The sequence below is a fragment of the Vittaforma corneae genome (assembly GCF_000231115.1).
Source record: "Vittaforma corneae ATCC 50505 unplaced genomic scaffold supercont1.7, whole genome shotgun sequence".
Lineage (NCBI taxonomy): Eukaryota > Fungi > Microsporidia > Nosematidae > Vittaforma > Vittaforma corneae.
The window spans coordinates 49,564-68,270 of NW_006889840.1; the positions used below are offsets into that span (position 1 = coordinate 49,564).

Here is an 18,707-nt window from a genome sequence, read left to right on the forward strand (position 1 = left end):
GATGGTGTTTAGGAATACCTACTAATGTCCCAATGTTATACGACAAATTCTTATTTTTTATGTCAGTGACTGTTTGCAATTTCTCACTTGCGGCTTTTAGCGACACAAATGCCTCATTGATTTTCCTTACGATTCTTACTAGGCTGTCACCATCAACGCCCAAGACCCTGAAATCGTCAATAATAACATCTCGGAGGAACACAAAGAAATTGTTGGTCCTGCTGAATCTAGAATAATAGATTGTCAGATCAAGTGTCATCAAGCATAGATTCCGCTCTTTCTTGAATTAATGCCGGCCTGTTTTAGCATAGGATTATCTGCAGATCCATGGGCAAGAGTGTCCTTGTGAAAAAAATTTGTGTCTATGAGCCTCTGGAATTGTTTCTGGACAGCGCTCAAATCTACATCCCAGGCTGCAGCTGTGATATTCCTTGTTGGCTTGAATCTGCTATCCATACAGCTTAGCAATGGCATTACCTTATTTTCAAAATCAACATAGCCGTCTTCTTTTTGGCATGTATCTTCATTGAAATACTGAATAAATCTTCTAGCATTTAAGAGCTGTATATCTGAATATTCACGGTAAAACTCGCTCACCAGCGCCTCCAGCCCTTCTTGAGGTGTTTCTTCAATCGCACAGAATAGTGGCACGAATGCAATGATGCACGGAACTGAGCGATATTTCATTCTAAAATACAATGCATTGGTATATAAATTTTAAAAGAATCCTAACAAACCTATCAATTATATCTTTTAAAATAAAGGAGATTTTAGCAAGTTTGCAATGATAATTACTCATTTCTGAAGAAATAGTGCACTTTCTACTTAGAAAACCGCAATACGCCCTTTCAATGTGATTGTTGAGTTTTACAGATGCATCAGTACTAATTAATGAAATATATTATGGTCTACGGAAGATGTTAAATACAATGGCAAATAAAATTTAATATGCTAAACACTATATGATGATACATACGATGAATAAAGGACTTTATAACTCAGTCAAAAGATAGACACATGGGGTTTGTGGCCTTGATAGCATGCAAGATTGTATTGGCCAGGATTAAGACCATTCGGCCATTATTTCGGTATATTGCCAAACGCTTGATTTAATTGCTAATTGACGTTATGGTATTTGGTGATAAAACAGTTAAAGGCACCCTGATCTCCGAGCCATCCATTTCAATCTTTAGCACATACAACACCTCAAAAGCAAAGGTTTTGAGTGTAAATCCATCAATATCAAATTCAAAAATTTTCTTCAAGCAATTATCAGAATCAAATGTTACTGAATAGATGCTCTGGGCGTCTATAAGCCTTCCATCTGCCATATCTTCTCTCCAAATCTGGACTTGCGTGTTCCTTACATTCTTCAAATAGACTATCTTCACATAGCTTTGGCTTTGAATGAACCTCGGATGGTAGATTGATGCTAACTTACCATCCTCGCCCATCACAACGTATGAGCTTTCATCATTCTGTATTTGAAGAACATTTCTTTCTGAAAATACAGGCGTTCTAGTATTTTGTTGGATCTTCTGCAACGTTTTTAGCATTTCTGACTCAATTTTGCATTTTTCTTCAAACATTTTTGACAAAATTTGACCTAAACTCCGTTTCAACTCGTCTGAAATTGGTCTTGCCATATCTTCCTTTTCGCACTTTTCTAATACTGAATTATCTGGTCTATGTGCTTGCTTGATGGCTTCATCGACAATATTCTCGGCTACAGATCTAACTTCATCAAGCAACTGCTCAGGAAAGCTGTTTAACAAATCTAAGTGTTTAGCTTCGTCCATGTTTCGTATTGGAAGAGGTTCTGAAATACTATCAATGGTGCTGTCTTCTTCTTTTTTATCTTTATTGTCTGATTGTTGCCATTGTGAATTACTGGTGCTCACATCTTTTTTAATACTAGTCTTATTGCCTATGGCTATACCATCCGAAAACAGCTCTGATGGTTCTTCAGAGCTTAGGACCACATTGTTGTTTTGCATACTATTTGTATCACTATCTGATGCCATTTTAAGCTGCTTATCGGCCGCTGCCGACTCTAAGTCTGCAAGGTCTATCGATGGCGAAGAGACGGGCGTGCCGTATTCCATCTTTCTCTCTATAAATGAGACAGATTCCGGCCTGTTGCTTGTATCATTATTCTCTAAGGTATAGTTGAAGTAGTTCAGCGGATTGTCGCCTATATTCATATTATCCAGTAATATCCGGCAGACCGTTGCTCTATTTTTTATAAATTCGTCTTCCTCTATGATTCCCAGCTCTATATATATAGGATCTCGATAATTAAAATCTTCGATATTGTTGTTGAATATATTTATTGGAAAAGTAAAGCCTTGTTTCTTATCTTTGTAAACCATTGTACAGTCGGCCCTATACTCAACTTTAAAGTTTTTGCTTTGGAATGTGGGGATGATGTTTCTTGGAATTTTAAAATAAAGCTCGTCTTTCACAAACTTGCTTGTGCTGGCTAAATGCTGAATTCTAACACTGTTTGTCTCTATAAATCCGTTGATCTTCACAGCGAATCCAAAGCAGTCTTCTTCCTCTCTTACAAATTCAAATTTGCAGATTTCACCTCCGTAGTTGTTCGAGATAAAGACTTTCATAAGGGTCCACAGAGTGCTAAAGTGAACAGCAAAACTGCAGCAGCACTGTTGAAGTGATAGAGCTTTATTAGTAGGATATGCAATATGGATGCTGACATGATGCGCTTCGTAACGAATTGCAACCAATCAAATAGCCACTCATCATACATATCTGTAAAGTGTATCAGATACACCATACCCATTTTGCATGTTGTTTATTAAATTGACATTTTTCTGTTTTGATTATTTTTATTTATTATCCCTGATATGTTCACGATGACTTGGAAATCCAGATTGAAATCAAAAGCCAGGGAGATTGTATTTTCCACAAGACAGCAGCAACTATCGCCAGATGTTGTGCAGAAGTACTGCGAGCTAAAATTAAGCTTTGACCAGATATTAAAAAAATTAGATGGGCCACTGGAAAATCAGCAGTCTATTGAAATATGCAAAGAAATGCTGAATTTTTATCGCTGTGCTGAGGAAGTATTGCAAATATTCATTAACGAATGCTTTAAAAGCCGATTCATGGCAAAAATTCAGAAAAAACGGGAAATCTTTGACTTGGCAGACAAAATATTTAAATTATTGATGCTGTTTGACCTGATAAAATCCAGAAGCTTGAAGGTCTTCTCGATATATTCAGAAATGCGAGTAAAAAACGACGAAATGCTCTACAGCCTTGTGGATGATGTTGAGGATGATAGAATTTCAATTTTCAACATGATCAGTTTGCCAATGGCACGGCTATTTCTGTCCATGTTTTCGTCCCAAACATTTGACTTGAAAATCCCATTCTTTTTAGGCAAAGTTTCAAAGATTCACTTGAACAGCGAAAACCAGGAAAAACTGGGCATTTTTATTTATATATGTGAAATTCACCAGTGGAAATATACGTTTATTTTCTTGATAGCGCTTTTTGGGCGTGCAACAGAAAAAGGTGGATTTAATATTAATGAAGAGTCGTTAAAAAATATACAAGGATACTTGGAAATGATGAAGCAACAACTATAACCTATTTTGCAACATTCATCAATGAATTTGTGCCAGTTTAATGCCATGTGCAAAGCAAAATGCTTTTATAGCTGTTCCTAAATATTGGCATAAACTCCATCTGTCAACTCTATTCATTGAAATTTATCCTCATACTAAAACCAAAGTACTTCGAATACGGGATTTTGCTTCTTTTATGGTTTGATTATTGCTGGTTGTGGGATTGTCCTCCATCAATACGTTATTTTTAAGAAAAGGCATTTAATGGGAACCCTTCTAGATTTTATTTATTTCCTTTAGTTCATGTAAAACTGTCTTTAAATTTGCATACGTGATCTTCTCAACTTTATCAAAAGGATTAATGTCGTCCAGCACAATCTTTACATCTTTCGGCTCTAGCATGTAGAAATCATCCTTGTCTTTGAGTACAATGCTGTAATCTAAAAGTATCAAAAGATAGCCACGGTATTTTCCAATATGGGTATTCAGAGGATTATCCAGCACAGTTGGCCTTTGAATATTGCTATCATCTGTGCCATTAGAGTCCATGTCGTTATTGATCTTGTTCTGGGATGTCAGGTCAGGATTGAATTTTTGGTTTTTCAAAAAGCTTTGCGAATCATGGATAATGGATTTCAGAGTGTCAGTAAAATAGGACACGTTGATCAAGAAAAGAAGGAAATCAAGTCTAGGCTCAAGAGAGTTAGAATCTGCAAAGTTCAAAAATCCCAGAACCTTTTCGGATTCGCAGTCTATACTTAAATTCTGTACAAAAGCTTTCAACTGCAGCTTCCAATTATCCATTTCTATGTTTGATCGTTTTTTTGCTTGGCTGACTGTAGCGTCTAATCTATATTCTGGCAGTCCTTTGACCAGTTGTGATAGCTCGTTAATAAATCTCATACCGTAGTTTCCCACATCTTTTTCAATGCACTCTACTAAAAATTTATGAATACCCATAATAACCCGCGAATTATACTCTTGATCCAGCATCTCCTTTGCAAATGATGAAGCGAGCCTGGTCTTATATTATTAAATATCTGAAACTTACTAAAATAGCCGTAAATAGTGATCAGCTTTCTTAGGTTTTGTCCCTGAAAACCGCTGACTTCGATCTTTCTCAATTTTTTAATATCAAACTTAGATGCTGAATCTCTGGATTGCTCGGCTGGCAAAGCATGGTCACTTCTTCTTTCATAACTGACTAACGGGTTTTTGAGCTCAATCCCCTGAAATATATTCGGATGGCACTCTCTTTCAGACATTCTATGGGTGGTTTTGAAGTATATTTTCCAAAACCCTGATTTATTGGCAGCATGGCTCCAAATCCTGGCTGCGAAATTTTTTCAAACACGTTTTCAATAACTATTCTCCCCAGTGGTGTTGAGGTTGTAATACATTCCAGGAAATAATAAACATCATTGTAGTCAAATATATAGCGCCTCTTTATTTCCTGGAACGGAACCTCGACAGTTGTACCGTCTTCAAGCTGAACCGTATAAATGTGTTTTGTGCACTTAACAATCTTTCCATACAACTCCCTGGAAGGTACGACAACATTCTCGTTCAGCATAAAACGTGAAAACAGAGTGTTTACAATCATCTCGGCTATCTTTTGTATGCCACACTCACTATTCTGCATGAATGTCTTCACAATGAAACGCTTGATTATATTGCTTTCAATCATTACCACAAGGGAAAATTTTTGTTTAAAATTTATAACGCAAGAAAAATTTTAACTTAACAACATTGATAATTGAAAGTGACATGATTAAATTGACTGCGGGCATTCCCATCTTTTTTGAGCCTATATTTTGTGTGTTTTATTGTGCTGTTGACACTTTTAATTTATTTAAAAGAAAACAGAATGGACTGAAAACTAAACAGGTAAATGATTAACTGCATATACAGCTATAAATACATTTTTCCTGTATGTTGCATACATACAAGATAAACAGTACATTTGAAGACATATTCATACCAGATACTCCGCAATCATTTAGCCGGCTATAAAAATACCCACTCATACCTGAAAAGTAAGCCTGTCTAGTTAGTCACTAATCTGCCAATATCATCGTAAAACACGCTTTTTCCACAACATCGAATTGTAGAGATGTCTGATTAATACAATTATTAAAATCACAAACAAATCACATTGATTTAAAATTTCCAAACCTAGCAAATTGATCGGTACGAAACACTTTGAATGGCACAACCTGAAAATACACATGAACACCATTGAAATTCAGATCAAGTCTAGTTCTGTTTGAACATTTCATAGCATCTTTCATTAGCCTGAATATCGTGAAATTGAAACCCCTTGGAAAGATAAAACTTCTGAGCTCTTGCGTTGCGTTTGTGTACGAAGAGTATGAGCAGCTTGCCCTTCTGATCTCTGAATAGCTCCTCCATCAGCTTTGAGCCAATTCCACACGATCTCTTGTCTTTAGCAACGTGTATTTCGTAGAGTATGCAGTATTCTCTCTCGACTCTATACATGAGAAAGCCTTGAATGCAACTTTGAGCATCCTCATCCACTCTAGAAATAATGAAATTATTAAGTTTATTGGACATGCTCTTTGTTTTAGAGTGTTTTAAAAGCGAACTGCCCACGTAGGCCTTGATTCCCTCTATTATTAATTCTACTGTTCGGAAAATGTCATCGTTTGATAAGCTTCTGGTCTTTTCTAGAATCATTTGTGCAGGGTAGTAGCCAAGAGAATTTGGATGGATACACTTGAAACAGACTATCTTGTGCTTAGATCGTACTTCAAACTAATGTGGTTCAGCACACAGTTAATAAAAACACGGGAAACTTTTGAATACATGCCTGTCATCCTGCTGTCATTCATTGCTCTTGATTGTAAACAATACAAAATTTCAGGAAATATTAAAATTTTAAATTAACAATTTGATCTAAATAATTGGACCAATAAGTATATTTCACAAATGCTTTGCACATATGATTAGTTGTAGCCAATGCTGATTGAATAGAGCATTTATTTGCTTTATTGGATATTTCAGGGAAGTATTACATGGATGACATCAAGTGTACAAATGTATATAATAAAAGACATGTGCCATTCATGCTGGGATTGTACATCATCGGATCATCAGAGTCTAATTCTATTGGCTCGAATTTCATTTTTACGTATTCTAATAAACTTTTCAAACAAACATTTAAATAAAAATTTTACCCATCCCCAAATGTTTGCCCATTTTGCAATCATAGCTGCGAGAATGGTGAAGATTATGGCACCCGAAGATGGTGTTGCCAACGATCTTATCACAAATTCTGCACGCAAGACAGATGTAGAATACGTTGTAGATAGCCAATTGCCAAAGGGCCAATATAACTTACAGCTAGAAGAGCTTTCTATCAATGGTGCGAGTCTGGAAGACATCAAAAAGTACATGTCTACATGCTCAAGTCTTCGTTCAATATCATCTGAAGAAATAAAGAATGTCATCAATGCACTTTCGTTCAAAAAGGCAGACGATGAAATTAGCGATCTCAAGTCAGGTGCCTATACCTTTGCTCTTATATTTGCAAATGATGTTGAGTCACTCAAGAACCTTGAGGGAGTTGATAGGATTCAACACATAAGATTCTACCTATTTACTAAGAAGGAAGATGCCGACAAGTACGGAGTACCGTTCCCAGGTGTTTTGGCCTACAGTACGGCCGACAGAAATTGGCTGAAAATGCCCTTCCGTGGAAAATTAGATGCATTGGTTGCTTCGATATCCATACCTGCCTTTTCTCCCATCAGTCAGGAGAATTTCAGGTATTTCCAATCTCTTGACCAGAAATTATTCTATGTCATTGACAGCGCTAGATCGTTTGAAGAGAACAAGAATGACTTCAATGAAGTTGCAAAACAATGCTCTAGCTTTGCAAAATTTATTTTCTTTACTCCCGAGGATGTGCCTGCTCTTATTCCATTGCTGAAGTTGCAAAGCTCAGACTATCCTATTCTGCTATCTCTGGCACGTGAGGGCAAGGGAATTGTAAGATCACTCAAGCCTGAGACATTCTTGAATGGTGTGCAGAGCCTTATTACCCAGAGTGCCGAAAAGATCGTCTTTTCATCTAACATTCCTGAGGACAATGAGTCTAGGCCAGTCAAGGTTCTCAGCACTGAAACACTTCCTCAAGTGCTGTCATCAAGCGACAAAGATGTATTGATTGCGTTTACATCTCCGTCCTGCAAGTTCTGCCAAGCACTTGAGCCTGAATTGAAGGATTTTGGAAAGATTTTGTCCGAGCGTAATGTCCCGATACTCGTAGGAAACTACAATATCATGGAAAATGAAGAGCCAGCTAGCCAGTTCGAAATTGCTGGTGTGCCAACTATTTATTTCCTAAAGAAAGGAGCCAGCACCCCAAGTAAAGTTCCATCCAACATACGAAGCGTTCCACAGCTTCTTGAGTACATCTCAAAGGAAGGCACAACATCTAAGATCAATCTCGACGAGTATAGCGAATATCTGAAGGTTCAAGAAAAAGCTGAGCCATCAGAGTCTGAGCATTCCGAGCATGCTCACAAAGAGGAGTCCGAAGAAGATGGCCAGAAGGAAATACTATAAATTCTTTGCTTTTTAATGCTTTAGTTCTTGGCTATGTTGTTAAATCATATTTTTACTTAATGTTAAAACTGCTAGCTAACTTTATTAGAGTTGGTGCAGCAGAGCGCTCTAAGAACTTAACACAAGAATATTTAATTGAATGCTATTGGCAGCATGTCCATTCCAACAACTTTTTCATTTAATTTTATTTTTGCTTCTCAACCAACTTCTTCATTCTCATCTTCCCTGGCGAATCCGCTTCAACAGCATATGTATGTGCATTTTCGATGTTCTGTGCTTCTCTTACTGTAATGTTAAACTTCCTACCACCGCTTACAATCCTTCTCTTTGCAAACTTCTTTGCTGCATCATATGGAAATCTTTGATTAACTGTTGATATTTCACCTGCCCAGCTCTCAACAGGCTTTCCTTGCTCATCCAATAGAACCCAATCTCTGCCTTCGGTATGATGGTATGATGTTTCTTTCTTAATAAGTTTGTATTTATTAACCAAATCGACTATTCTTCTTTCCTTTATAAAAACATTTCCGTACTTGTTCAGAATCTTCTTCCAGCTTTTCTTTCCAAACTCACCTACACCGCTCATCAATGCATCAGTCTCTGCATTGCTCCATGGATGTTTTTCCCTCGGAGCTGTCCTAAAATGTTTCAATTCGACATCTTGTATCTTTGGCTTGGTATGATTTAAATTTATTTTTGGAACGTTGCTTTCCACTTTTCCTTTCATTGGGGTGGAAGTATAAAAGCCAAGAGAATGGATTTGTATAGGAAAAAATCTGCTGTAGGCAGATAAACATTAAAGCATGCATCCAACCTCAACTAAAAAAGAACCAATGGTTTATTGTGCAGGTGCTATGTGCCAAAAACATCGACGGACTCGACGTAAGGGTTAGTTTCAAGCATCTCCTTCAATTCGGCCTCGCTCATAAGTCCATTTGCCATCAAGTAGTTAACTCCGCCTTTTAGCAGGTCAACAGAACTAATTTTAGACAAAGCCCAGCGGATATTGTCGACTTTTTCATTTTTGACTGAAAGTATAAAAAATTGATTCATGGAGTTAGCATCGCTCAATGCTACACGCTTTAGGGAAAGAAGGGTGTTATCAATGTCATTCAGCTTGTAATAGCAGTAGCCTAAATTTTTGGCAATCTGCTCATTTGTCGGATTCTCACTTCTCAACTCCTTAAGTATCTTTATTGCTTCGCTGATTCTGTCTGCTTCAATCAATCCGCAGGCATACGAAAACCTGACTTTTTCATCCTGTGGTGTCAATAAAAGCGCATTTTCAAATGCCTGAATTGCGGCATCGTACTCTTTTCTTTTGAAATAAAATAAGCCTTTAAGATGGAGCGGTTTTGGACATCTAAACGCCTGAAAGGCCCGATCAAAATATGCAGGATCCTGGTACAAGTGGGCAAGCTTGATATAGAGATCACATAGCATAAGCCTGTCTTCCCGCTCATTTGAATTGCCAATCATCGTAATGAATTGACCAATCTCTCCGGCAGCTTCTTCTGACCTTCTTAATCCTATCAAACAATCAATTTTCTCAATATAAAGTGGATACGGCTGAAGACAGTCATAGGCTTCCTTAAAATAGCGTCTGTTTTTATATGCAAGGCCTAGCTGTATTAGCACATCAAATTTGAATGTTATTGGATATGCAAACATTGCTTCATCGATCTGCACGCTTGTATTCTTGATCTTGTCTAATTCTTCGGTTGAATTGCTAATTTCCGCCAGCATTACAAGAAAAGCTCTAAGAAAATACGCATTTAGCTCATTCTCCGTCATCAAAACTCTATTCAAATATGCCTTTAGCTTAAACTTTTTTAATGTTTCATTGTCTTCGTTTCTAAGAATGTCAACAATTTTGATATAGCAGTAAATTAACTCTACGCATTGTAGTGGCTGAACTGTAAAATCCTCGTACGTATATCCATCGGCTGCATATTCTAAGCGTGTTTGCGATATTGTATTCCTACATTCAAGAACAGAAGTATTAATTTCAGCACCTGTTCTTGTTTTGGCTTTTGCGCCTATAACTTCGCATGCAAAATTGGTGTCTAGAGCTTCCAATGCATCAGAAATGTTATTAAAAGACAGGAACATAAGGGCCCTTTCAAACTTGGAAAGATGTTCGCATATTTCAAACGGCTCTGGCCGATTTAGACAGAGATTTCGAATATATAGAAATCTGCATTTATAAATTGGATCAGAAAAACAATCTGGATCAGTTAATAAGAAAGAAGACTTGTAAACACCTTCTCTGAAGATTTTGGAATGATTTTCTGAACATGCTTCATTGATGTTTAGCTCTAAAAAGCTTGCGAATTGGTCCATGGGCAGAAAACGGAACGAATTGAAGGACAAGACTTGTAATGAGAAGGATGATGTTCAGCAGATTGCTAGCATCATGTCGGTGCTAAGCCCATAGCTTAGCAAACTAGAAATGGTACAAGCACGTCAATCAATGCTAAACTTGACCATCGGAGCAGACCAACTTTGGAGACATCCTTTAATGCTGCAGCATAATGCAGTTGGATATGCACGACACTACTGTATAGTAGCAAAATACACAAATTTTAACCAACTAATAAAACTTTAGCTTTACAGTAGTAAAACAATTCAAGCATTGGCACTAGCTAACTTAAAATCCTTAATGACAAGAGGAGCTGTCTGTATTTATCCTATTTATTTGTATCATCGCATCACGCTAATCCTTCTGTCTTTTTTTGCCAAAAAAAATAGTAAGTCTACCAGTCTGCAGGAATATCCGTATTCGTTGTCGTACCAGCTGACTATCTTGAAAAATGTTGGCGACAGTTGCATGGACGCGTTGAAATCAACTATTGAGCTCCTCGAGTCTCCAATAAAATCACTACTCACAACCTCCTCGTCAGTCAATCCAAGAACATTTCGCATAACGTCATCATTAATCTTTTCTTCAATCAAATGCCGGATTTTCCGTAAAGTTGTTTCTTCATTTAGTTTTACACAAAATCTACAACAGAAACATCAGATACTGGCACTCTGTAGGCAGACCCTGTAATTCTGCCTTTAATTTCAGGAATAACCATTTCTGTGGCCATGGTTGCTCCGGTAGTTGCCGGAATAATATTCATACAGCCCCTGCTGCTTCGCCACTTGGATCCTTTCGAGTCGACTGTCTTTTGCGAGCCAGTCAAAGAATGGACTGTCGTAACCAAGCCCTCAACAATCCCAAACCTATCATTCAAAACCTTCACAATAGGTGCTAAGCAGTTTGTAGTGCATGATGCCGCACTGATAACTCTTTCATTGCTTATAAGTTCATGATTAACGCCAAAAACAAATGTCGGTATGTCAGATGAGGGACAGCTTAATATAACTCTTTCGCAATTGTGCTTACTACACTTAAGATGTGTGGTAAATTTGCCCGAGCACTCAATGACGTAGTTTACATTGTACTTTGGCCAGTTGATGTTTTCTGGCTCGCTTTCATTGCTCAAAAACGTCTCGATTCCATGCGCTATGACGGACTTTTGTCGTTGTTGAATGTCTTCTAAGGTTCCATAAACAGAGTCAAACTTTGCAAGATAGTAGAAGTATTTGATATCAACAAATGGATCATTCACAAGAGCCACGTTGACTCCATTCTTTACTAAAATCCTGTATACCTGCTTGCCAATCCTTCCGAAACCGTTTATACCAACAATCATGCAAAAGGGTGCTGCAAAAAAATTTAAATCAAATTTAAAGACCAATAAAGCTGAAACTAATAAACCAATCAGATTGCAGAGCAGTGAATGGTTTGAGACTGCACATGGGCAGGCTATAGATTGCTACTCTATGCCATGAGCCAGTCAGCTTCAAAGGGAAAGTTAAGGCAATCCCAACACCATTTCCTAAAAATTTTAAATAATCAAAGCTTATGAACGGCAGCAATAATATATGCAAAATAGATCCTTATCTTCAAAGGCAATCACATACGCCCATTTAGATGCTCCACTAATTTCATGCACAGCTTATAAAAACCGTATGTGATCAATAAATAACAAATGTGCCCATCTTATTAGACTAGCATATATTATATTTTTATTTAATTTCTGCAAAACTTTTTAAGCTCATTGCCAGTGCATGGAGCCACCGGAGTACCGACAAACTGTGCATAGGAATGGATAAGCTGGAGCTGCGATTTGTGAATGATGCTTATGCAACACCCTTTCTTTCCGAATCGGCCTGCTCTGCCTATTCTATGCAAGTAGCTTTCCGACGACATCGGCAACTCAAAATTAATAACAACATTCACTCCTTGAACGTCTGTTCCTCTGGTTGTGATGTCAGAACTTACAAGTATTTTGGTTTTATTTTTTGAAAAATTGTGAAAAATCTGATTTCTTTCATCCTGGCTTAGGTTTGAATGAATAAAGTAGCAACTGACCCCCATCTCAGTTATTTTCTTTGCTAAAATTTGGCAATGGTTGATAGAATTGACGTAAATAATACACTGGTCGATATCAAGACATGCCAGTAGTGATTTGAGACAAGGCAACTTAGTCTCTGTATCAACAACACAGTAAAACTGGGCAATGTTAAACAATGCATACTCGTTATTTACCTTGATTAATTTAGGATTGCTCAAGTTGACATTGATAAATGATTTTGCAGACTGTGGAAACGTTGCTGAAAATAAGCACATTTGCTTTTTCTTTGGCAGCAGCTGGAGAAGGCTGTATATGTCTTCAAAGAACAAGGAGTCGAGAAGCTTGTCGGCTTCATCAAAAACAACTAACAGATTATTGTCTATTTGGCAAAGTTTCTTAGACAAAATGGAGTATAATCTGCCGGGCGAGCCAATAAGCAGCTGGACTCCAGAAGATACTCTGATAATATCGTCTTTAATATTTGACCCACCTATGAGTGGCGCGCTTTTTATGTTCAAATCCTTACACAGCGATCTTGCGAATCTGGCTATTTGTAGCGCAAGCTCCCTGGTAGGTGCAACAATAATTGCTTGGAGATTATTGCTTTCAATATTAATCTTTTCTATAATGGGAATTAGAAATGACAGGGACTTGCCACTGCCATTCTTGGCTCTAACAAGCACATCATTTCCTGCCAGTATGTTCGGGATGCTTTGATACTGAACAGGTGATGGGAAATTATATCCCAGCGAGGTAAGAACCTTAATTGACTTTACCGATAAATTGAGATCACTCCACTTTACGTTTTTGTACTTTAGAAGCTCCTTTGAAATGACCTCCTCGGGGTTGGCTGATATTCTAAGACTTTGGATGCTGCTTTGAAGTGATGTCTCTCCCTCCTCATTGGATGACTCAAGTCCTGGATTCTGGTACTCCTTCTTTTTTGATTCATTACTTTTGAGATTTTCTTGATGCGAAAAAGTTTTTTGGATTTTTGCTGAATCCTTCCGTGAAGAGCTTGAGCCTGTGTATCCATCACCGGCTGCAATTGTGCTTTTTTTTATTTCCTCATTGCTTCTTGCCTGAAGATCCTTTTTGATTACTGTCTTGCTTGTGAGTTTTCTTGTCTTATTTTCAGCTTGCATGGGGAATTTTTGAATATTTTTTATAAATTCATAGCTGTTTTTGTTTTTGACAATATGTAAAACAATAACAAGCAACATTGAAACACGACGTTTGGATATAAATGCAGATTTACAAGTTGATTTAGAAGTTTGTTTGGGGCGTTCAGCACCAAAATAGTCCATGGAATGCTTGGTGAGGCGATTGAGACAGATCAAATATGGCTTATCAAAACTGCACAGGGCTGCTGAGTAGAAATCAAAGCCAGAAGCGAAATCTGCACTGCCCAATTTTAATGCATATATCTAAATACAGTTTTCAATATCAACTCTAATAAAAGGTTGTTTTTAAATTTAAAGCGTGTAACCGCATCAAATCTATGCCGATAAGGCTATTTCATGATTTATTTGTTTTCTAACCCATGGCTAAAGTCCAAGAATTTACATCTCTGACAATTCATAAAACCACACTTGTGCAGTCAAAGGTGAATCTAGTATACATCAACCCAAGAATACCCCACAACGATACGGATTTTATTCTTCTTGACACCACCTATCTCTATGCCTTCCAAGCAGATCCAGATATACCACCCCACAATATTGCACTAAGCAAGATTCAGCGTGAGTTTGTAAATAAGACAGTAAGCACAGATAAAATAGACATTGACTTTATAGACAGAAAATACATCGATTCTATCAATGTAATTAAGTTTAGTGTTGAGACTATAAACATGTGCAACATAGATATTGATGCTGGTGTTTTGAAAGATGCTATAAGGAGCAGCTACGAAGGCTTTCCATTTAACACCTCCCAGAAGCTGTATTTAACCGCAGAGTCACACCCAGATATCATCTTTGTGCTTGGTGTTGTGGAGATAATCTGCGATACAAAACAACCATATGGTATTCTTGTTGATTCTACGGACATATCAGTCTCATCGACCTCAACAAGAGTTAACATTACCAACAATATGTCTGGAAATCTTTTGCTGGATCCCAGCTTTAGTTTTGAACATTTGGGAATAGGCGGGTTGAAGAAGGAGTTTGAGCAGATGTTTAGGCGAGCGTTTGTCCAGAGACTATTTGGACCTTCAGTTATAAAGAAAATGGGAATCCCGCATGTCAAGGGAATAATGCTATATGGCCCTCCGGGAACTGGCAAGACGCTAATTGCCAGAAAGCTTGGATCCTTATTGAATGCGAGGCCACCGAAGATTGTCAATGGGCCTGAAATATTAAACAAGTATGTTGGACAGAGCGAAGAAAACATACGAAATCTATTCAAAGATGCAGAAGATGAATGGGAAAAAATGAAAGAAGAGTCTCAGCTTCACATCATAATTTTTGATGAGATAGATGCTATTTGCAAGAGAAGAGGCTCTGGTGGGCCATCGGGGGTTGGGGACCAGGTTGTAAACCAGCTGCTAAGCAAGATTGATGGTGTTGAGTCACTCGATAATATTCTAGTGATAGGAATGACCAATCGATTGGATTTGATAGACGATGCCCTACTGCGGCCAGGCAGATTTGAAATTCATCTTGAGATATCGTTACCCGATGAGCCGGCAAGGCTTGAGATCTTCCAGATTCACACAAAGCAAATGAGTGGCAACAACTACCTAGACAAGAATGTGGACTTTCCACAGCTTTCCAAAATGTCTAAGAACTACACTGGGGCAGAGATAGCAGCAGTGGTTCGAGGAGCAAGCTCCTTTGCATTAGAAAGGAAGGTCAAGAGTGAAGAGGGCAACAGGCTTGTAGCTGATGAGAACATTTTAATAACGATGGAGGATATGCTTAATGCACTTAACGAAATTAAGCCCGCTTTCGGATTCAATGAGGAGGAATTTGAGACATTTAACAGAGTTTTCTATGAAACAGATAATATTACTGCCGCTGTCAATATTGGAAAGGTGTACATTTCAGCACTTAGAAATACAAATTTATACAATACCAACTCCCTATTGTTCTATGGAGATAATGGGTCTGGAAAAACCACGTTGGCTGTAAGGGTGGCGCTTCAGAGCAGTTTCCGCTGATTCGAATAATCAGCCCAAGACAAATGGTAGGAATGAGCGAGAATGAGAAGGTGAATTGTATCAAGGAGAAGTTCATGGAGGCGTACAAGTCGGAGGAGGCCATTGTGATATTTGACGACATTGAGGGGCTTATTGAGTATGTTGGAATTGGCCCGAGATTTTCAAATTCGATTCTCCAAGCCATAAAAATATTCGCAAAGGCCGAGGACAAGAACAAACTGTTTGTTTTGGGCACCACCTCTATGCCCGATGTTCTCAAAGAATGTGGAATTTATGACTGCTTTTCTCACTCTTTCCATATTTCAAATATTACTTTAGAAGACTATGAACAGCTGTGCAGACAAAACTCTGAGTTTAGAAATATTAGATTTGAAGAGGAAGTGCCCCTGAAAAAGATTATGGCAGAATTATCTCATCCTGATATGTCGATGAAATGAGCCAGACGCATAGAATTTATTAAAAAATTTAATATTCTTTTGAGCTGTGCGCTGCCATATTTATCCTGTTCTTTATTTGAGCTTTTACCTAACAAAATAAAGACGTCTTCTTGTGTTCTATCTTGGTTCTTTGTCCAATGACATGATTTTTGAAACTCTTTCTTTGATTCCGGCTGCTGCTTCCTGTGTTATGAAAATTCTACAATCGTCTATTTCCTCAATTACAAACTTCTCATTTTCACCAAGCTTCAGAATCACTTCTTTTATACTTGGCTCTGTTTCAATCAGACTTCCCTTGACCGCCTTTACCATAGCGGGGGTAATGGAAAAACAGAATACATAAAATAGCGATTGGCTATTCCATCACATAGGGCAAAGGAACACTGTCATTCTAAGCCACCATTCCCGTGTATGTATAAATAGCAACTATTATGTCCCTTAATGGGCGTGAGAAATCTATGGAAAATCCTTGAGCCGTGTGCAAAGAAGGCTGAATTTAAAAACAAAACATTAGCAGTTGACACAAGCATATGGATGCATCATTACAAGTCCATTCCAGATAATATGGTCGTATTTTCTATTTCAAAGCGTATATTCAAGATTCTTTACAATAAAATACAGCCAGTATTTGTATTCGATGGTAAACCACCAGCAGCTAAAAAGGAAACAGTTGAAAAAAGAAAGCAAAATGAATTGAAATCGCTAATCAGAAAGATAGTTCTTAACAAAAGATGTAGTAAATGTGGTGAGCTGCTGAAAGTTTGCAGGCATATCAATGATTTTGATGAACCAGAGCTAAAAAAATTGGACGAAGAAGCCATTAATAAATTAAAACATCACAATTATAACTGGGGTGAGCTTTCAAGCGAGACAAATGACATTGTGGAAGATGGGAAATATGAGTCTGTGATAGACAATGGCCAGCAGTATGTTGACTCTTCGATTTCAAACTTTGACTACGAAAGTATACGGAATCTTTCAAAGCAACAGCAACTAGAAAAGCTGATTGATCTTAGATCAAAAAGAAAGCTGCCCATGGTTTTTGACAATTCGGATTTTTCTAGTTTTTGCGAATCACAGCTTGAAAATGTTAAAAAAAGAAACAAAATTACATCTCTGATCAGAAATCTTAACAAAGATGCAAGGAAAACCATTCAATCAGACTGGACTGGATATTCAGAGCTTAGGAAGGATGAAGTAAACATTTTCAAGGCATTTTACTATAAAGAGGAGGAAGAAGAGCAACACAATCATTCAAAAGAAAGATCAGAGAGCTCTGAAGTTGAGCGCTTGTTTGAAAAGCATCAAAGCGATGGATGGGATGATGTGTTTGAGAAGTATGCCATCCATTCTTTAAAGAGCACCGAGTGTGATGTGAAAAGGCAGGCCAATTTCAATCTGGCGCTCCTAAATACTGTGAATGATGCTAGTAGCACGGTTTTGTCAAACCACAGGATGGTTCATGAGCAAAATTGCATCAGAGATGAGATGGAAATTCGAAACCTTTCTAGTCTCGACGATGCAGGGATTGGCGTGAAGTTTTGTGGTCTCAAAGAATATATTAGAGAGGGCATTGTTGAAGACAATGTTTCCAAGGAAGATATTTGTGAGTCCTCAGTTGACGCAGCTGATTATTTTGATGATTCGAATGACGACTATGCACATCATAGTTTTGAAAGGGAATATGGTCCGTCTGCTAATAGCATAGAATGTGATTTGTCAATTTCAAACAATGATCTGCAAAGGGTCCAAAGACTGATTATTGAACTTCTTGACATACTTGAGCTTCCACACATCGAATGCATTGGCGAGACAGATGCGCAATGCGGATATTTGTTTAGGAAAAGACTAATTGACGGTGTGGTGTCGGAAGACAATGATATGGTACTCCATGGAGTAACAGTTTACAAAAATTTCTTTAGAAAAGACAAAGACATCCTGTCTTTTTCATATCAAGATGTTATTGAACAGTTGGGTTTGGACCAGGATTCCTTGATCAAAATGAGCTATCTTCTGGGTTCTGATTACTGTATTGGAGTAAAGAGAGTAGGCATAAAATCAGTATTTGACAGGCTGAAGGATGTTTCTGAGGCAGAAGTTTTATTTCTTAAAGCAATTTACACGGATGAAAACGTAAAGAAAGTTGATAAGGTGGTTTTTGGATCGCTAAACATAGACAAGTTCAGGCACTACTTGCTGGCAAAGGGATTTGAGCAGCATAAAATTGATGAATTACTATTGTATTGTAAAAAGATCATGGAAAACTGCAAGCCAGAATACTAGGAGGCATATCTAGTTGCCTGAAGTTTCTTTGCGGGGTTCTGTGTAATTTTGTCAGTGGATCTTTTAGATGCAAGTGAGTGCTGATTCAATCAGTCCTTCCGAGCAGAATAGCATTTGAATATTCGCTTGGTTCCTGATACATACTAGCTTAAATTTGTGGTCTAATTAGCTACGGTAAATCAGTAAATAGCATCAAAAATGGATTTGTTTCTTGTATCCTATAAAATAGTATCAAAGC

General features: G+C 37.7%; 17 protein-coding genes across 17 annotated transcripts; 5 read left to right on the forward strand and 12 right to left on the reverse strand.

Moving 5' to 3' along the window:
* Window positions 1–258: 258 nt before the first annotated feature.
* VICG_00983 (uncharacterized protein) lies at window positions 259–687 on the reverse strand (the record flags this gene model as incomplete). The annotated part of the gene is made up of 1 exon (XM_007604368.1): window positions 259–687. One exon carries the CDS (start codon window positions 685–687, stop codon window positions 259–261), a length of 429 nt encoding a protein of 142 aa, XP_007604430.1.
* Window positions 688–1,109: 422 nt separating this feature from the next.
* VICG_00984 (uncharacterized protein) lies at window positions 1,110–2,621 on the reverse strand (the record flags this gene model as incomplete). Its single annotated transcript, XM_007604369.1, has 1 exon — window positions 1,110–2,621. The coding sequence occupies one exon, from the start codon at window positions 2,619–2,621 to the stop codon at window positions 1,110–1,112; it is 1,512 nt and encodes a 503-aa protein (XP_007604431.1).
* Window positions 2,622–2,867: 246 nt separating this feature from the next.
* VICG_00985 (uncharacterized protein) lies at window positions 2,868–3,614 on the forward strand (the record flags this gene model as incomplete). The annotated part of the gene is made up of 1 exon (XM_007604370.1): window positions 2,868–3,614. The coding sequence occupies one exon, from the start codon at window positions 2,868–2,870 to the stop codon at window positions 3,612–3,614; it is 747 nt and encodes a 248-aa protein (XP_007604432.1).
* Window positions 3,615–3,869: 255 nt separating this feature from the next.
* VICG_00986 (uncharacterized protein) lies at window positions 3,870–4,586 on the reverse strand (the record flags this gene model as incomplete). The annotated part of the gene is made up of 1 exon (XM_007604371.1): window positions 3,870–4,586. The coding sequence occupies one exon, from the start codon at window positions 4,584–4,586 to the stop codon at window positions 3,870–3,872; it is 717 nt and encodes a 238-aa protein (XP_007604433.1).
* VICG_00987 (uncharacterized protein) lies at window positions 4,532–4,858 on the reverse strand (the record flags this gene model as incomplete). Its single annotated transcript, XM_007604372.1, has 1 exon — window positions 4,532–4,858. The coding sequence occupies one exon, from the start codon at window positions 4,856–4,858 to the stop codon at window positions 4,532–4,534; it is 327 nt and encodes a 108-aa protein (XP_007604434.1).
* On the reverse strand, window positions 4,798–5,280 carry VICG_00988 (uncharacterized protein; the record flags this gene model as incomplete). Its single annotated transcript, XM_007604373.1, has 1 exon — window positions 4,798–5,280. One exon carries the CDS (start codon window positions 5,278–5,280, stop codon window positions 4,798–4,800), a length of 483 nt encoding a protein of 160 aa, XP_007604435.1.
* Window positions 5,281–5,849: 569 nt separating this feature from the next.
* Window positions 5,850–6,290, reverse strand: VICG_00989 (uncharacterized protein; the record flags this gene model as incomplete). Its single annotated transcript, XM_007604374.1, has 1 exon — window positions 5,850–6,290. One exon carries the CDS (start codon window positions 6,288–6,290, stop codon window positions 5,850–5,852), a length of 441 nt encoding a protein of 146 aa, XP_007604436.1.
* A 510-nt stretch (window positions 6,291–6,800) lies between these two features.
* On the forward strand, window positions 6,801–8,183 carry VICG_00990 (uncharacterized protein; the record flags this gene model as incomplete). Its single annotated transcript, XM_007604375.1, has 1 exon — window positions 6,801–8,183. One exon carries the CDS (start codon window positions 6,801–6,803, stop codon window positions 8,181–8,183), a length of 1,383 nt encoding a protein of 460 aa, XP_007604437.1.
* Window positions 8,184–8,367: 184 nt separating this feature from the next.
* VICG_00991 (uncharacterized protein) lies at window positions 8,368–8,910 on the reverse strand (the record flags this gene model as incomplete). The annotated part of the gene is made up of 1 exon (XM_007604376.1): window positions 8,368–8,910. The coding sequence occupies one exon, from the start codon at window positions 8,908–8,910 to the stop codon at window positions 8,368–8,370; it is 543 nt and encodes a 180-aa protein (XP_007604438.1).
* Window positions 8,911–9,035: 125 nt separating this feature from the next.
* VICG_00992 (uncharacterized protein) lies at window positions 9,036–10,526 on the reverse strand (the record flags this gene model as incomplete). The annotated part of the gene is made up of 1 exon (XM_007604377.1): window positions 9,036–10,526. One exon carries the CDS (start codon window positions 10,524–10,526, stop codon window positions 9,036–9,038), a length of 1,491 nt encoding a protein of 496 aa, XP_007604439.1.
* A 360-nt stretch (window positions 10,527–10,886) lies between these two features.
* Window positions 10,887–11,138, reverse strand: VICG_00993 (uncharacterized protein; the record flags this gene model as incomplete). Its single annotated transcript, XM_007604378.1, has 1 exon — window positions 10,887–11,138. One exon carries the CDS (start codon window positions 11,136–11,138, stop codon window positions 10,887–10,889), a length of 252 nt encoding a protein of 83 aa, XP_007604440.1.
* Window positions 11,139–11,176: 38 nt separating this feature from the next.
* On the reverse strand, window positions 11,177–11,884 carry VICG_00994 (glyceraldehyde-3-phosphate dehydrogenase, type I; the record flags this gene model as incomplete). The annotated part of the gene is made up of 1 exon (XM_007604379.1): window positions 11,177–11,884. One exon carries the CDS (start codon window positions 11,882–11,884, stop codon window positions 11,177–11,179), a length of 708 nt encoding a protein of 235 aa, XP_007604441.1.
* A 380-nt stretch (window positions 11,885–12,264) lies between these two features.
* Window positions 12,265–13,896, reverse strand: VICG_00995 (uncharacterized protein; the record flags this gene model as incomplete). The annotated part of the gene is made up of 1 exon (XM_007604380.1): window positions 12,265–13,896. One exon carries the CDS (start codon window positions 13,894–13,896, stop codon window positions 12,265–12,267), a length of 1,632 nt encoding a protein of 543 aa, XP_007604442.1.
* Window positions 13,897–14,132: 236 nt separating this feature from the next.
* Window positions 14,133–15,749, forward strand: VICG_00996 (uncharacterized protein; the record flags this gene model as incomplete). The annotated part of the gene is made up of 1 exon (XM_007604381.1): window positions 14,133–15,749. The coding sequence occupies one exon, from the start codon at window positions 14,133–14,135 to the stop codon at window positions 15,747–15,749; it is 1,617 nt and encodes a 538-aa protein (XP_007604443.1).
* Window positions 15,750–15,772: 23 nt separating this feature from the next.
* Window positions 15,773–16,186, forward strand: VICG_00997 (uncharacterized protein; the record flags this gene model as incomplete). The annotated part of the gene is made up of 1 exon (XM_007604382.1): window positions 15,773–16,186. The coding sequence occupies one exon, from the start codon at window positions 15,773–15,775 to the stop codon at window positions 16,184–16,186; it is 414 nt and encodes a 137-aa protein (XP_007604444.1).
* Window positions 16,187–16,303: 117 nt separating this feature from the next.
* VICG_00998 (uncharacterized protein) lies at window positions 16,304–16,498 on the reverse strand (the record flags this gene model as incomplete). The annotated part of the gene is made up of 1 exon (XM_007604383.1): window positions 16,304–16,498. One exon carries the CDS (start codon window positions 16,496–16,498, stop codon window positions 16,304–16,306), a length of 195 nt encoding a protein of 64 aa, XP_007604445.1.
* A 129-nt stretch (window positions 16,499–16,627) lies between these two features.
* VICG_00999 (uncharacterized protein) lies at window positions 16,628–18,469 on the forward strand (the record flags this gene model as incomplete). The annotated part of the gene is made up of 1 exon (XM_007604384.1): window positions 16,628–18,469. The coding sequence occupies one exon, from the start codon at window positions 16,628–16,630 to the stop codon at window positions 18,467–18,469; it is 1,842 nt and encodes a 613-aa protein (XP_007604446.1).
* Between the last annotated feature and the right edge of the window lie 238 nt (window positions 18,470–18,707).